A 16,864-nucleotide genomic window follows, 5' to 3' on the forward strand; every position below is an offset into this window, starting at 1 on the left:
GGGAAGATGGGAGCCCCGACCCTGGGTGCTCCTGCCTGCGCTTCCCGGCAGCTGGCTGAGTCCCCGTTGCATTTTGGAGGGGGGTGTGTGCGTGTGTGTCTTTTCTAGAAAGTCCTTCCTGGGTGCTCTCCAGTCGCTTTTTTTCCCAACCAGCCGTCTGATCTGCCTCTCGCTAGGATCCTCTAAAGAAAAAAAAAATATTATTTAAATTGCTGTAATCCACACTGGCGCTCATTCTCTTCCAGTTCCAGTTCATCTTTCTTTCCTCTCCACCCTTCTGTCCGGATTGCGGGGGGCGGGGGGGGGGGGGGGGGGGGGGGCGAAACCCACCCAACAACCAAGCGAAAGGCAGCATCGTCCTCCTCCAAAAGGCGAAAGAGCCTGAGAAAGCAGGAGCCGAGCCAGAGCCCCTCTGCTCTCCCCCCAGCACACATTTAACCCCAGCTGCAACTTTTCCTCTATTGGCGGGGCTGAGCTGGGGCTCCAGCAGCGCCGGGGTGGGTTTTTCCCCTCTCCCCCCCCCCCGCTTCCCCTAGATTGATTTTAGCGGAGGGAGGAGGGGGGTGGGGAATCCTTTTTATTGCAGAGCCCGGCTCGCTTTGCAAGCCTTCCTCCTCCTCCTTCTCCTCCTCCTCCTCCCCTGCTTTTTGTGCCCGCCGCAGCAGGGCTGGCCAGCCCGGGGGAGGGAGGCGATGGGAAGGGGAGGTCGCCCCTTCCTCTCCCCAGCCTCCTCTCCCTCTGTGTGTTTTTTTTGCAGGTGTGTCAATTTTAATTCTGCCCAGTAGGTGGGACTTGGTGACTTTCGCACCGTTTTTGTTATTTATTTATTTCCCCGGCTGCCTCCCCAGCCTCCCGTTGCAATCCTCCGGAGCGGCTGGCGGGGAGCGGCGGGCGGCGGGCGCAGGGCGGCCGGGCCAGCATGCATCCCCGCCCGCTGCCGCTGCCGCTACCGTAGCGGGAATTACAGCCTCTCCGAGCCAGCTGCCAGCATGATTTCATCTGCTGGAGGATTTTTGCATCTGATCGCTTGAGGTTTTGTTGTGTGTGTTTTTTTTTTTTTTTTTTTTTTCCCTCCCTCTGTCTTTGTTTCCTTCCCCCTTTCCCCCCCTTCCCCTCCCTCCATCCCCCCTTTCCTCCTCCTCCTCTTTTTTAGAAGCAGCAATCGGAGATGGATGTCTCTCTTTGCCCTACCAAGTGCACTTTCTGGAGGGTATTTTTGCTCTGGAGCATTTGGGGAGACTATCTGCTTTCGGTGCTGGCTTGCCCTGCTAATTGTCTTTGCAGCAAGACAGACATCAGTTGCAAGAAGCCGGATGATGGGAACCTCTTCCCTCTCTTGGAAGGGCAGGATTCAGGCAGCAGCAATGGCAACACGAGCATCAATATCACGGACATCTCAAGGAACATCACTTCCATGTAAGTGGGGGTTCCCCCCCCCCGGGCTCTCCCGGGGTGCCGTCCCCTCCCGGCGGCAGGGTGCGGGCTGGGCTGCCTGTGCAGGGCTCAGGTGCCCTCGGCATTGCTGCGCTGCCTGGCAGAGCTCAGCCCTGCTTCCAGCGCAGAGGACGCAGAGCCGGCTTCCCCTCTTACCCCATCCCCAACCCCCCCCCCCCCCCCCCCCCCCAAAAAAAAAAAAAAAAAGCCCAGCAACAGTTTGGCCAAGGCTTAAGAGGAATAAAGTAGATGCGATCTGATTCCTTAGCAGGAGAGACAGCAGCAGGCAAAGGTGCTAAAGCTTCCTTTAACTGTTTGCTTCTGCAAGGGTGGGGGGACGACACACCACAGCCACGCACAGCCACATATATACCCAAATTGGGCAAGAAAAGCAAGTTCTGAGCTGCTTGTTCTTCTTCGAGACTTTGGATCCGATTAGAATGTCATTTTTTTTTTCATCCCCACAACAGAAAATGCTCCCTTCCCTGCCCTGGCTGAGTGTGTATCTGTGGATCTGCGGTTTCGCCTTTTTAAGGGGAGGAAAAAAAAAATAGGACAGTGAGATGTCCCTTAAGTAGCTTATTTAACTCGCATTGTTATAATTTTGCAACTCGCTGTGGTGCTGCGATAGGATTTGTGTGTTTTCCTCTCGGGGTGGTGGCGGTGGGGAGAAGCATCGGAGCAGGGAGATATTTTTAGTTGAGCACTTTGCGTTTGTTTGCATGCTTGTTTATCTGGAAAATCAACTTGAAGTTGCATTATCCTTGTTTGGAGAGGCAGTTAGCAAAGCCCATGTTAATCTCATCAGCATGGAGTCGAGAAAGGAATATATTTCCTTCTCCTGAATCCATCATGCTGTGTGTGTGTGCGGAAAAAAAAAAAATCCTCATCTTTTCCAATCTCTGTTCGTTATTTTCCAGTACATTTTTGGGTGAGATGAACTCTGAGCCATTTCATTATTCTAATGCTAATTGAAATGTGAGCATTTAGGGAAATGTAGCCCCCAGAGCAAGTTGCCAGTGGGAGTTGAGCAGAGAAGAGGTGGAATCCTTTATTCTGGCAGTTAAATCAGCAAGGTTTGAAATGAGTAATGGAGAGTTATTTATTTTTTTCACCTCGATGGCACAGTTGCATGGAGGGAGCGGGCTTTGCTGGGTCCCTTCCTGAGGCTGTTTTAGTTGGTTACAGTGCAATTGCAGCAGAGCCATGGAGTAATTGCAGTGCCTCTTTCGCAGCTCTGCTTGTCACCTTTGCTGGGTAAAGATGATGGGAGCCGCTTTCCCCGCTTGCTTACAGGTTCATGCGATGCCCAAGCAGGTTTCCAGCAGGTACCACTGACCCTGAACCCCCAGCCCTGCCTCCACCTTGCCAGCAAACCTCTGCAAACCCAGCAGGAATGGGGAAAGTAAAGGGGGAAACTAATGCAACGCTCCCCTTCCAGTTGCCCCATATTTATCCTGCATCGCGGTGCTGGAGTGTTTTCTTTGCGATGCCGGAGGGACGTGGGTGATGCTGGGGAAGTCGGAGAAACTCGTGGTTTTTTTTCCTGTGCTAACTGTTTGTTGTGGTTTGGTTTTAACCCTTTGCGGGGCGAGGAGCAGCAGGAAAGGCTGCGAAGGGTTTGGAAGCTGCCAGTGTGAGCGAGTGTGTGTTGTCAGATGTACACATACATCCGAACTGCTGTGAGAGGTAGTATTACGTGAGTCCTTTGTGCCCAGAAAATGTCTTCACTGCTTTGAAATTGAAAAATGCTGATAAGCAGTCCGTAACAAGGTGGCGGGGGGGGGGGGGGAGACTCAACTCCAGAAACAGAGATGCTGGGTATTTTTTTGGAAAGCAGCTTCTCTTAAGTTGGGGAAGGAGGAGAAGGTGCCAGTTTTTGCTGGATATTGTATGCATCTCTGCTTCACGCTGAGCAAAGCACATTCCCTTGCCCCCTGCATCGATGCCAGCCCCACACCTCCCTCCCTGGGCTTGGGGGCCAAGGCACAGGACCGGGGTGAACCCCAAAATGCTGCGAGGGGCTGAGACTGAGTATGAGTGAAAACTTTCCCCAGGGGTCTGTGCTTCCTGGGGAGGTGGCAGTGGTTCACAGAGGATGCTTATGGGAGCAGAGGGATGGTTTGGGTGGTGGGGCTGCTTCCTAGCAAAGGAGTCACTGCTGGGAGCCAGGGTTGAACCTGTGTTCAGCGTCTTGCGTGGGAGGCATTGGGTCCTGCACCCTCTCGGCTCGACGTCAGGCCTCTTCTTGCCAGCCCCATCATCTTGGGTGCTGGGGCGAGGGGTGCGTCGAAGCCCAGCCTGGTCATCGCTGAATCACTCCCGGCACGCAGGTCTGATTCAGCTGGGCACTGAACGGTGCTTCCCCCTGCTTGCCACGCTCACCCGGGGGCTTGGCTTCTTTAGGCAGCTTGCCTCGTTTGTGGGCAGCAAGTGGGCACCTTTGCCCACTGGGCTGGGGCATGAATAGGGGAGGCTGAGCCTTGTCCCTGCAGCCTGGGGGATGCGATGCTTCAGCTGGGTCCTCCCCGCAGGCCCTGGGGGACGTGGTGGTCTCTGCTCCATCCTGCTGCTGGTGAAAAGGTGATGAGATACGGGGCGGTGAAACCACCCTGGGGCCAAGCGGGGTATTATTCATGTCTGAGAGACGAGCTCAGCATGGCAATCTGAGCTTGGGTGGTGCTGACAAAAGGCTGCCAGGGCCCATTCGGAGAGCTGGAGAAAGAAAGCTGTGTGAGCCAGCTTGGTAGGCTTGTCCATTTTACCCCCCCTGAGCCAGGGCAGAGGCCCCTCCATGCCAGCCCACCCCACCCAGGTGGGTTCCCCCAGCATCGGGGGCCAAGCCATCAGGAGCTTTGGGTTATTTCACATCTCAGCGGCTGATGAGACCCCCGAGGCAAGGACAACAGAAGGAGGACAGGAGACACCCAGCCTGTAGCGCTGTCCATGGAGGCTGGCAGGGTGGGCCAGCCCTGTGGGTGCCCACAGTGTGGTACCCCATCATCGAGCCTCCCATTGCACCCCTCAAATGAATGGCCTTTGCTCCATTTGCTGCTGTTTCTGGTTTCCCATCCATCCTCCTTTTCAGGGAAAGCAGAGCAGCTGCAGTCAGGGCTGGGTGGCTTCTGCCCCAGCTAGACTGGGGGGACGGGACCTTCGTGCAAATCCAGGCAGTGCCAGGTTAATGGTGAAGCAGGGAAAGGACAGGAGGTTCTTGCCCTGAGATGGAGGAGGATGTTGGGTTGGCTGCTGTCCCTCTGCCCTTTCCCAGCCTGCCCAGAAACATATCCAATTTCAGATCGCATCCCTGGGGATGTGGCTCTGCACACAGAGATCCCTGTGAGAGCTGCCAAGGATCCTGTCTAGCTGAGGGGCTGGCTTGGACCCTGGCTGAAATGGCTCCAGTTTGGAGTCATGCTGCCGGACTTCCCCCTCCCGATTCGGGGAGAGGATGACCATGGGGCTGCGGTATGTTCATGCTGTTGCTTTTCCTTGTGCAGCTGGGTGGCCTTTGCTGTGTCCCCAACCAGGTGTGACTTGTGGGGGATGCTCAAGCTTCCCCTAACCCAGCCTCACCCCTGCGGTGTGGGGCTCCATCCTTTGCAAGACCTCCCTAAAAAGACCAGATGCACAAGGAGAACTTCAGTCCTGGGGGTCCTGTGGCACAAAACCCCTTCTGCCCCCGTGTACCGAGCAGCCGGGGCGTTTGCCACTTTGAGTCCCCATCCACAGCACCATGGGGGGTCTGGCCAGTGCATGGGGCAGCTGGGCTCGCCTGCGTGTCGGGGTGACAGCGGGTGCTGTGGGCCAGGGAGTTACTCTTCTGGCAGCGTGGGCAGCGCCTGCGTGCGCCGGCACGGCGCGTGGGGAAGGACGGACGGAGGAGTTTGCCATCTGGGCCTCCCTACTTCTCAGCTGTTGCTATGGCACTGCAGAGATGCTGCCAGGCAGGCGGCGGTGGCCTGCGTTTGTCACCCCTGGGTTCCCTCGAGGAAGGGAGATGTCCCCGGTATATAAAGCCTTGCTCCCTTACTCAACCTGACCAGGGGAGCATGGGGTTTCTTAGAATAAAATACCCCAACGGGTGGGTTTGCAGGGTTTATTTGTGCAGCTCATAGCTGCCTTCAACCAGGTGAGATGAATTCAGAGCAGCTCAAGAGGAGGTGGGTTGTTGCGGAGCACCATGGGATGCAGGATTTTGGGGTCTCACAGGGCCAAGGGGAACATCTTTCCCCGCCACGGACAAGAGCAGCAGCCCCATCCTTTCCTGCTGGGCTGTCCCACCAACCCACGGCAGCATCCGCTCCATCCCGTGGGCCTGACCGGGGGTGGGAGAGCCGCGTCAGAGCCGGGCGCCGTGGGGGGCGAGTGGCAGCGCAGCCCCCACTCGCTGCGCGGGAGCTGGGATCACGTGGCGAGGGGGAGAATGAGGGGGTGCACAGAGTGGCAGCACCCCTTTGCTGCCAGCCCCGGGAGAGGAAAGGCACCGGTGATGCCCATGTGCGCTCGCATCTGGGAAGGAGGGAAGAAAGAAAGGGCAAGCATCTTCCTGGAAGGGCTGGAGGGAGTAGAACTTGCTTTGGTGGCCCAAACAGCCAAGAAAGGGGCTCCTGTGATACTCAAGTTGGTGATTGCTCTGCTTCAGACAACAGGGCACAAACTTTCCCCCCGCTCTGTGAATCAACCACAGCGTGCCCAGTGTGCCTTGTGTGCTGCTGCTCTCTGGAGATGAAGGGCTCTGCATTCCCAAAGCCTCCCATCCCATCGTTCCTCCCATCTCCTGGTCCCAGAGGCTTTGGCTGTTGCAGAGACCATTCAAAAGGTCCCTAATTCAATCCAGCTTTGTTTTGCAGGGCTCTTGTTTATGCAGAGCGGCTGTACTGAAGCATGTTAGGAAGGGGGAGGTGGGTGCAGCATGAGACTGTGAGGACAGAAGAGGGTGCAGAGATGTTTGGGAGAAGGAGGTAGGCTGAGAAGCTCTAGAGGTGCCTTAAGCTGGGAGCACCGGTCCTGACTGTCCCCGTATCGTCCCCCTTGCATCAGGGAATCGGGTCCATGGTGGGTGCTGCCCTGTGCACCAGAGTAGCTAAACTTGCACTAGGGGCACCCAGGGCTGGGTGCATCCCCTGGGCTGGCTGCTGGCTCCTTGCCCTGCTCTTAGAGCCTTTTTCCCTGCTGACCAGTCCTGGAGGGAGGCACTTTCCTGGCATGGGCAATGTCTGGGACCTCCAGTACTTTTGCAGACCTCCAAGTGACGTGTGGGGGTAGAGCAGAAGGATCTGGGGTAGATGCACTATAAAAGGTGGGTTTTGGAGGAGTCAGCCATCAGGGCCAGGTCTCAGCTCTGATTTCCCAGCAGCAGCTGAACTGACACTGAACAGAGGACATCAGGCACCTGAGGGTTACATCCCTGGTTTGTCTGGGACACGGGATTCCTGCTGGGTTGAGTCACCTGCCTTTTCATGCCAGAGTCTGCTGGTGTCTCTGCCCCTCTCGTGCCTGATCCCCCTGGGGTCCCCAAGTGCTCCCCAGCCATGTCTGCGTTGCCTGGCTCTGCTGGTGGCCCATATGAGGTATTTCTCCGGGGAGGAGACAATTTTGGTGCCTGCCAGGACTTCCCAGTTTTTTTCTGAGCTGAATGTGGGGCCTGAGCTGCTGCCTGGACAGGAGGAGCTGCTGACCTGGATGGTTTCAGGGTGCATGTGACATCTCCCCAGCCCTCATCTCCTGCAGGCTTTGGGGAGGTCTAGGTCAGCTCTGCCTGCTGGCTTGTCTCCCTGGGCTTGGAGAGGGGAGATGGGGATGCTTCAGGTCTAGGACAGGTGCTTCATGGTGGGGGAGAAGCAGAGATGGAGGGGAAGAGACTGAGGAAGGACCTGCCTTGCTGCCCTTGGAGGCTCAGAGATGTGTTGCCTCTGGCTAGGGGCTTTTGTAGAGCTCGGTTAGGGAAAGCTCTCTGGGTCTGCACTACCCCATCAGCTCACCCCTGTGGGGGTGACACCTTCATGTGCTTTGGCTTGAGGCTGCTCGTGGTCTCCCAAAGGCCTGTGACCATCCATGAACCCAGCAATGCCGGGGTCTTTCAGTGAACCCCCCAAATAGGCCATGGGATGTCCCACGGGATCACCCTTGGGGAGCCGTGTGGGTAGGTCGTGCTCAGCGATGCTACCCTGGCACATTGGCTTGTCCTGCACAATGCCGTGCCCATGCTAGGTGTTGCCCACGAGTTTATGGTTGGATTTGGTGCACCCCGTTCAAGGCAGGGGGGGGCTGCAGTCAAGCGGGGAGTGAACCAGCCCCTGAGCCTGCCAGGCTTCCAAAAGAGAGTGTTAATAATGCTTGTAACTCAGTGTATTATTTACCGGGCACAGCAATAGCAGTAATCTTGAGCTTTGGGTTTCCTGCAGCGGGGGTTTTGGCAGGCTGTGCAGGTGCTTTCTAAGCAGGTGTGTTTGACAGCAGCATGTGGGCTCCGGTCTCCCCCAAATTCTCTTGCTCTCCCCTCTGCAGCAAGGGGTGCACAGCAAACCCCCCGCTGAGGTGGTGCTGTGGGGCGAGTTTCTTGTTTGGAGGCTGCAGTTCGTGTATGGCGGTTGGATACTGCAGTCACTTTGTGCCTCACATGAAGAGATGGGGAGCAGCAGCCCTGGTTGCCCCATGCGACGCTCCGGGTCCTGGAGGACCATGCACGGGGCACCGGGATCGTGGCTGCACCGGGCTAGTCCCCACGTTCATCTCCCAGCGTTGCGAGGCTGCCCCGGACAGAGGCTAATTTGTGCGGGAGCACTTGTGCACGAGCAGCTCCGTGGATGTGCCATAACCCCCAGCCCCAACAGAGCCTGTGCCCCCCACCCTGGGGCAGCCGGAGCCCGGCTCATCCTCTCCTCTCTTTCCCCCCCCGTTTGAGGGTTGCTGTGCCGCTAGAGGGCAAGCGGCAGCGTGAGACAGCCCGGCTGCGGGCTGCGCTGGCACGGGCGAGTCCGAGGACGGAGCCATAAGCCAGCCGGGCTGGTGGTATCGGGGGGCTGCTGGGGCTGAGGGGTCAAGCTGTTGCTCGCTTGCTGTCACGCCGATGCGTGCCGTGCGGGAGAGGAGCCCTTGGTCTGGGGTGTCCGTGCTGCCGTACCCCTCTTGGTAGGCTCTCGCCTGCTCCCCAGCTCGGCATACTGGTCCCCAGGTGGGCACCCCGTGGTGTCAGATGGTCCCCTGGGGTCTGGCTGGGTGCTGGGTCATGGCTTTCTCCTCCGTGCTGCTGCGGGAGGATGCAGTCGGTGCACCCCAACGTACCGATAGCTCTTACACCAGTGCTGCAAGTGATACAGCCCCAGCCCATCTGTGAATTGAGGTGATTTGCGGCTTTTTGGAAGGTGTTGACCCAACCAGAGCGGGTGCTGTGGGGAGGTGTTTCTGGGCTGTCTGAAGTGCTGGGCAAGAGGTGCCTGATCGGGGTGGTGTGCTGCCGTCTGCATCTGGCTTGTGTCTGTGTGTGGTCCGCAAGGAAGCCCCTTACAGCTCTGCCCATTTTGCTGATGGGGAAACTGAGGCACGGAGCAGCAGCGCAACGGGCCTGAAGCAGCGGAGTGGGGATGGAGACCCTTCAGCGCAGCACTGGCCAGGGTTTAAGGAGAGGCCAAGCATGGAGGGGGGGATAAACAAGGCTGTTATATCGGTCCTGTTGTATTGAACATCCGTGGGAAGTGTCCCCAGAGAAATCCTGGATGTAGAGGCAAGAGGGCACAGGCTGAGAGCAGCCTCTGGATGCCTCCAGGGTGGCTCCGATGCTCTTTTCTTTTCTGATTAACCCTTTGCTGCAGGGGTTGGATGTAGGTTGGAGGGCTAAAGAGGCCGCGTGCCCTTCCCCAAGGGGGAAAGGCTGAGAAGAGCCTGGTGTGAGATGGGGAAAGGGCTGGTGGCGGTAGGAAGCTGGTTTTGACCCTGCAGCATCCTCCATGTGCAGCTCCTGAGGGATATCTAATTCTCCCTTGCAGCTGGGCCCAAGATGGGCTGGTTATTTCCCTGCCGGCAATTGCCATGTGCTGCCAGCGTGGTGGAAGGGCTGTGACACCCAGTGGTCCCGCAACGCAACAGCAAATGGGTCCCCAGCATCATGGCATTGGGGTGGATGTGTGTTGGGGGGTGGGTGATGGACATGGGTTAGAGCAGTGATATTGGCTGGGGTTTGGGCTTCATGTCATTTGAAGAAAAGGAGATTGAAATCTCTCTGGACTGCCTTTGGAAGGCTGTGCTGGAGTCAGTGCCCAGCTAGCAGAGCTTCTCCACCAGCCCTGCTGCATGTGCTTTTGTGCATCTCCACCCTCTGTGTACCACCCTGTTTCCAGACCCCATGGGGCTGGAGGTCCTGCCCTGTCGCCCTCTGTGTGAGACCTGGCCCCTGCTTGCCTGGAAGAGTAGCACCAGGAAAATATGTACTGTATTTTTAGCATGTTTTCATGTGACGTAGCAGTTGAGGAGCTGAAGGAGAAGCCAGAACCATGTGTGCAGCCAGCTTTCCTCCAGCTGCCACCCAACAGTCTGGTGTAGGAGATAATGGAGCCTGTTAGTGACCATCCCCATCCTGTACCCTCCCTCCAGCATGTGCCATCACCTCCACCTTCACCTTCTCCCAGCTTCAATCTGCCTTAAGCGGAAAGGAAAACTGCTTATTTCATTAAAAACAAAAGTCCCAGCAGTGGAGCAGAGAGGTCAGGAAGGATTCCCAAGGGAGTGTGATAGCACAGATGGGTGGCTTGGGGTGCTCGTCCTTGACCTCAGTGCTTGTTGCAGTGACAACTAAATGGCTTTGAAATCCCAGGGCTCCGGGGAAGGATGCAGGGAGATGCTGAGCCCAGGTGCCATCCCTCATGCAGCCCCTTCCCTGCAGCCCTCCTACGGCTCTGTGCTGGGCTCGGTTGTGCCAGGGAGGGCACGGGGCACCGGTGCCTTTGCTGGCTGCCCCGTGCTGTCCCTGGGGGACTGAGAAGTGGGTAGCAGCAGATGTGAGCATGGTGAAGTCCCCATCCTCCTGGGTTGTGCAAGGCTGTCCCTTAACTAGCTTTCCTTGAGCTCTCCCCAGGCAGTTCCAGCTAGGAAATGTTAATGTGGAAATGCTCAAACAGATGCTGGGAATCTGGGTGCTGCTGAGGACCCTGCATGCTCGGGGTTTTGCCAGGATATATTAGGAACATGAGTGCTCAGCTGAGCCGCAGCGATGCCATGCTCTAACCCCTGACCCTGCCGGGACATGAAGCCACATGGGGGAGAGCCTGGGTGCCTCCAGCTGCTGACCTTCCTTCTGCTGCTGGAGCAGCTCTAGCCTCATCCCCCATCCCATACTCTCCATGGAAATGCTGTGCAGTGACCCGGGCTGGGAGCCAGGAGTCCTGGCTCTCTGGTCTGTGATCCAGCTGTGCAAATGCTCCCTTGGGCTGCCTGCCCTTGTCCTGGACCACAGCCCTCCTCCTGCCTGCTTCTAACCCAGATAGGCAAGACCAGCTTGGGCATCCCTCGTGTCCATCCTGGTACAGATGGGATTGCCTCTGGGGAGCTCTGTGACTTGTGTGGCTGGAAAGATTTCTCTTGTCCCTCAAACCTCTTGCCTCCAGGATGTGGCTGGGTGCTCCTGGGGCAATGATGTGGGTCCTGGTTTTGGCTGTCTCCTGTCTTGCTTGTGCTCTCCCAGGCAAAATATATGCCAGGAAAAGAGAGCTATTGAGTCACTTGGTGGCTGCTGCTGAGCAGCCTGGGGAGCAAGCAAAGTTCAGTGGGACACGGGGTCAAGGATGCTGTGTATTCCCGGCTCCGCAGCCTGCGGAGAGCATCCTTGTCCTCCTGGGGCTCTCCTCTTGCCTGTTCAGAGAAGCTGAGTGTTACTGGGGACTGTTTCCTAGTTTGAGCCTCACATGGGCTCTGGACATATCTGTACTGCCAGCAGTCTCATGGGCTGTCCCAGGCCCTGCAGTGGGGAGGGCAGAGTAGCACGGAGCTGGGACAGCATCAGGGTAGCAGCCTGGTGCTCCCTTGGCAAGTGCTGTGCCCCTCACTTAGGTCAGGGCAGATGCTGGAGGGTGTCCTTGGGAGCATCAGAGCAAAACCCGAGCTCAGGGAGTGCATGCAGGGCTCCGATGCAGCGCAGGGATGCTGGCTGGGCAGGAGGGGAGCCTGCACAACAGGGAGCTCTGTGGGGCCTGGCACCTGGAGGGTTAACAGCAAGGTGCATGGTACAGCTGGAGTGGATTTGGGAGAGGCAGAGCCTAATGAGGCTGAAGAGGTATCAGGTGGGAAGCTGAGGTGATGAGTAATGGGTAAGCATTGAGAGATGTTAGGGTTTGTGGGTGAGGAAGGCAGACAGTTCTCCTTGCAAGATGCTGCAGCAGTGGTTTCGGGAAGAGGAGCTGAAGCTGGGATGCTGTCAGGTATGAAGCTGGCTCTGGGCAGGGGGGCAGCTGGGAGGGAGGTGGGTGCCTGCCTGCCTGTAGCAGGTCCTCAGAGCAGCCCTGGCTGCCTGTTTGGTGGTGGGCTGTGGTGATGTGTGTTGGTGCCTGTCTCTGTGTCCCCCCAGCACTTTGTGGGGTGATCCTCTGGCCCTTGGGAGCACAAGCCCTTGGCTCCTCAGTTGCAGCTGAGATCCCATCTTGGGGCCAAGAGGCACCGCTTTGGGCAACCCTGCCTGGAAATCCTCCTCTCTGTGCCTTGCCCTGCCTGCATTCTCCTCTGGGGCTTAATGGCCAAAGTCCCCAATGTCCCCAGCCTGAGCTGTGCCTGGTGTTGCTTCGTGTTGCAGATAAGCTCTCCCTTCCAGGAGGGATGGTGGTGGGATCCTCAGGCTTTGCCCTAGGCTTGTCCCCAGCCCCGGGCAGGCTGCCCAGCGCCCGGCGTGCTCCAGGCTGCCCTGGCCCTGGGGGAAGGATCCCTGCCTTCCAAAAGGCACGGGTAACATAGATTTATTTATTCGGAGACTTAATTAGCATCTTTAAATATTAAATAGTAAACAAACTGCGTCTAGCGGGATCAACGTTTACAAACAGGGATTTTTTTTTTTCCTCCCTTTCTGGGACATGCACTTGTTTTTTAAGTGTTTGGGGAGGAGCGTCTGTGTGTGGGCTCTGGTTGATGGGTGAGGGACTGACCTACAGTGTTGCTGGTGAAGGAGGGGGAGAAGACGGGGGTGAAGGGGCATGAACAGACAGGAGGGCTGGGAAAAAGGAGGCAGAGAAGCAGGGATGTGTGCTCACAGCATGGGTATTGGGGAGCTGCAGAGCCAAGTGCTGGATTTAGGTAATTCTCTGCAGGTTGTGCCATCCACCTTCTGCCCAGGCAGGTGGAAGGTGACAGGCAGGAGCTGGAGGTTCCTGCCATGGCACAGCTAACTGCAATCAAAAGGTGGTGGTCCCTGCAAGGGGAGGTGGTTTGCAACTGATCTGCATCCTATTATCTCTGCAAATGGAGGCCTGCCTGGTAGCGGATTACACTGGGGGTTATTTATTGGCAAAGCACTGTACAGTTTTAATTTTTCCTTTTTGCTTATTCAGGCTTTAGCTCCAGAGGAAAATAGCCTGGGGTGGCTTTGAAATGGATTCTCTCTGCCCCATTAACTTATTCAGTGAGTTTAATGGGCCTTTTTTTTTCTCTGAGCCTTGAAGCCATCATTAAAAGGCAGAGATTTATAAAAGCAAAGATACTCCCGAGCTTTAGTCAAACTTCGGGGTAGAGGGGTGGGGGCAATGGCATTGCCGCTGCTTGTGGTTCGGGTGACAATGTACGGGTTTTTGTTCAGGGATGTTGTGGGGATTGGATGCTGCTATCGTGCCTCTCTGGAAATTTTACACACAGAAGAGAACCAGGTTGCCTGGGATGCTGCCCTGGTGCTGGTATGTGCCTGTGTTTCTCTGCTGGCGGGATGCTCCTGAAGAGCTGTGGGATCAGCCGGACTGTGCTGGGAGTGAGCCCTCGCCTACGAGTGATGGGACGTTATCTGGGCCCTTATGCATTGGGATATTGCCCAGTGTGACTCGTAACCTGTCTGCACTGCAAAGCTGCCGCCTCTCCAAGCTGAAAGCGAGAAACTTCTTCTCTTGCCTTGTGTAGGCTGCTCTCAACTTTATTTTCATCGTGTTCATGCCATGCCGGGGCTGGGCAGTGCTCGATGCTTTCGTGGGTGTCTGTGGTCAATGCTTGGAGCCCTTCCCCTCCCTCCCTCCCTCTGCTAGGGGCACCTGGTCCTATTGCACCCCAGTGCTGAGCAACCCAATGCTGTGAGAAATTGCGTGTCCCCTGCAGGGATTGCACTTGTTAAGCATGTGGTCTTCTGGTATCTGGTGCAAAATAGTGTATCTGGGGAGTGTCTGGAGAACAAGACTGAGATGAAACGTCTGAGTGAATTCCCTCGTTCTTGGGCTCTTCTAGGACCAACCTCTCCACCTTTTGTGTTGCAAACTAGACCTGGTGTCTTTTTGGGGAGTAAATGTAGGAGCATGTAAGACATGGGTTGGCATGTCATCTAGTGGCACCCTCCTGCTGGCACAGTTGAATTTTTGGTCCCCAGGACATGATGTGTTGCAAACATTACTTCTGCATAGGCATCCCTCGGCTCATACCGCCGGTGGGGAGCAGTGGCAGGGAAGGGCTGGGGACGGCAGGGTTTCCTGGCTGGCTCCCGAACATTAAGTCGAGCTGGCCCTGGCACCTCCTGGGGTGGCAGAGGCCAGCGTGGCGCTTGTCACACTTCCCTGAGTGCCCCGCACAGTGTGGTGTGCTCCGACGGGAGGATGTTGCAACGTGGTGGAGTGGCAACCAGAGTCTTGGTGCTGTGACAACTTTTCCTATATATTTCTTTACTTTTCTTACTCCATGTGCAACCTTTGAGGTTAACCCCTGCCAATGTGAGCAGGCCAGACGTAACCCATGTGTCTCCGTGCCCAGCCTGGCACCTGCCAGCTCAGGGGTGCTGCTAGTATGAGCCTGGGCTGGGAGGTTTGTGACAGCTGGAGACCCAAATGTGCTGCCACCCCTCGCGTTTGCACCGTGCACTTGAGGTGTGCATCCCCCACCAGCCCTGCTGCAGTTTAGGAGTGGGGGGAAGATGCGGTGGGAGAGGGAAAGGACCTGCTTGCCCAAACCTATGTGCTCAGGGTTGCACATGTGGGGCTGACCCCAGACCCTGGCTCCTGCTGGGTACCAGAAGCAGCTGGAAAATGGGACTGGAGGCTGGGTGATGTGACTCGTGTGCATCTGTGCTGGCAGCCCTGGGATGGAGGGACAGCAGACCGTGACCCCTGCCTGCCCGTCGCCAGCCTGGCAGCCCTGTCCGGGCGGTGGCGAGGAGCCTTGGCATGAGGAGAAATGCTGCCTCATTGCCAGCAGATGGGCTGGATCAGACCCTGGCGGGGAGGGGCTGTGGGGCTTGCCAGGAGGAAGGGCCTCCAGCCCGAGGAGGAGATGTCTGAGGATTTGCTATTTGTAGCCTCCCTGGAGGGACTGACCACCGAGCCTGGCCTTGGAGTGCTGCCTCGGGGCAGTGGCAGGTCAGGGACATGCTGAAATGACCCTGAGGGTGCTGTGGCCAAGCAGAAGCCAGCTGCAGCATGCAGCCACGCTGGGACAGGGAGGGTCCCTGATGCTGGCCTGTCTGTGACCTCCAGAGCAAGGGGGAGGCTTGTTGCAAATCCATCTGCTCCTGCGCCCTTCCCTGGGTCACAGCGGTCAGGGGAAGGAGACACTTATTTCCTAATAAACACCCATAAAAAGTACTTCTCCCCTGCCCCTGTAAATCCTTGCCTCCTCGGTGCTACCTGCTGACCCTGTAAATCACCCTCTGCTTCGCTCTACCTCCCCTGAAACCGGTCCTTCCCTGTAAATCCTCTGTCCCCACCAGTTTTCTGCTGCCAGCCCCCTTGCTCTGTCTGCTCTGTAAATCCTGAGCCCCGGTGAGGCTGGGGGGTATGTAGGGAGGGAAGGTACAGTGATGGGGTGATGGAGGGCAGCTGCCCCAGGATGGGTTAATCCCTCCCGACAGCTCCCCTGGGACTCACTCAGCTCCCCTGGGACTCACTCGCCAGCGGGAGCTGGTGGAGGATGTTCTGCCTGCTGCCTGCGGGGAAGGTCATCCTCGTGCTGGAAGCAGGACAGGGCTGGGCTGTCATCTTCAGCCCCTGGGCTGCAGCCAGCTGTGTGCAAACCGGAGAGTGCTGGTGGAGCCTGTGCCTGATCGCAGGCATCCTAGCCCTCAGGAGGGCTTCTGGAGAGGGCTGCTCCCCTAGGACACGTTTCTGAGATGTAAAAATAGCCAGAGTAAAGAGAAAATCTCCTTTTATCCCTCGAGTGCTCGGGGTCATGCCATGGCCTAGCTTTGCTGTGCCCCTATCTGAGCTCCTTTCAGCGAGCACTGAAGGAGCTGCGGGCAGCGGAGGTCCCTTGTGGTAATGGAGAACCATCACCTGAGCTTCTGCTGGATGCTGGTGCCCCGTTTCTGAGCCCTGAGTTGCTGGGATGACCATGCTGTGTTTTTTCCCCTTATGATGATGCTGGAACAGCACGTAGGAGCTGAGACAAGGGGTCTGGCAGAGACCTGACCCAAGGGAGGTGTAGGAAGCTGAGCATGGGGGCATCAGCTCAGTGCCATGAGCTGTGTTGTCCGTAACCCCGGCCTCACTGCTCAGCCTGGGCACGCTGGGCTGTGCCAGGGAGTGCAAGAGGAGGTGTTTGTGTCTTCATGGGAAAGGCTGTGGCTAGAGCTGATGGCTTGGCCCTTGTGGGCGGCTGGGCCTCGATCCAGGGTGGTGGTGCTGCTGCTTTGCTGTGGCCGGATGGGGTGTCCTGAGTGTGTACACACACCTGGCACCTGGACAGGGTGTTATTTGGTGTGGAAAATACTGAGCCTTTCTACATCCGAGGACTTAGTGAGCAGAAGCTGATTATGCTCTAACACGGCTGCCTTTTTCCTCCTAATGAGCGGGAGCATTACCCTGAAATGTGTGAGCAGCTCTACCCCACTCCCACGGAGGTCAGTGGAGCACACAGCAGAAGATGCACAGTCAGAGCCAGGATGGGATCACCGGAGTGTTTTGGGATGGTGCTGTCTGCAAAGCTCCTGTGTGCACACAGGGTTTATAGACTTCTGCTTGGCTGCCTGTGGAAGAAAATGCTGCAGGACATCTGAGTGCCTTGTGATGTGGCTTTCCAGGTGCCCCAAATCCACAAGCTGGAAGCTTGGGGTGCCAGCCGAGGGCAGGGGAGCACAGCCCTTCCTGACCTCTCTCTGCAAGCCCCAAGCCTGGAGGAGCTCCTCAACCTCCTGAGTGGTTCAGGGTTTGGTTTATAGACATGCTGGCCCTGACCCACCATGGACCGTGCATGTCCTCTGGAAAGGCACCGACAGGTGTCATTTATGGCTCAACTCTGCCTGATCGCCCGGAGGGTGGTTGCCAGAAGACTT

The 16,864-nt window shown here is 57.1% G+C and overlaps 1 protein-coding gene across 3 annotated transcripts in view; it reads left to right on the forward strand.

The window, feature by feature from the left end:
* The first annotated feature begins 647 nt into the window (after nucleotides 1–647).
* NTRK3 (neurotrophic receptor tyrosine kinase 3) overlaps nucleotides 648–16,864 on the forward strand; it is a 229,612-nt gene continuing 213,395 nt past the window's right edge. For 2 of the 3 annotated variants that reach the window (XM_076347949.1, XM_076347950.1), the window contains exon 1: nucleotides 1,115–1,416. In XM_076347949.1, the coding sequence (XP_076204064.1) occupies nucleotides 1,169–1,416 (248 nt within the window). In that variant the 5' untranslated portion in view covers nucleotides 1,115–1,168. Of the gene's footprint in view, nucleotides 758–1,114; nucleotides 1,417–16,864 lie in introns of those variants that run through there. The other variant, XM_076347948.1, reaches the window with a different exon arrangement.

The sequence above is a fragment of the Aptenodytes patagonicus genome, chromosome 10, assembly GCF_965638725.1.
Source record: "Aptenodytes patagonicus chromosome 10, bAptPat1.pri.cur, whole genome shotgun sequence".
Classification (NCBI taxonomy): domain Eukaryota; kingdom Metazoa; phylum Chordata; class Aves; order Sphenisciformes; family Spheniscidae; genus Aptenodytes; species Aptenodytes patagonicus.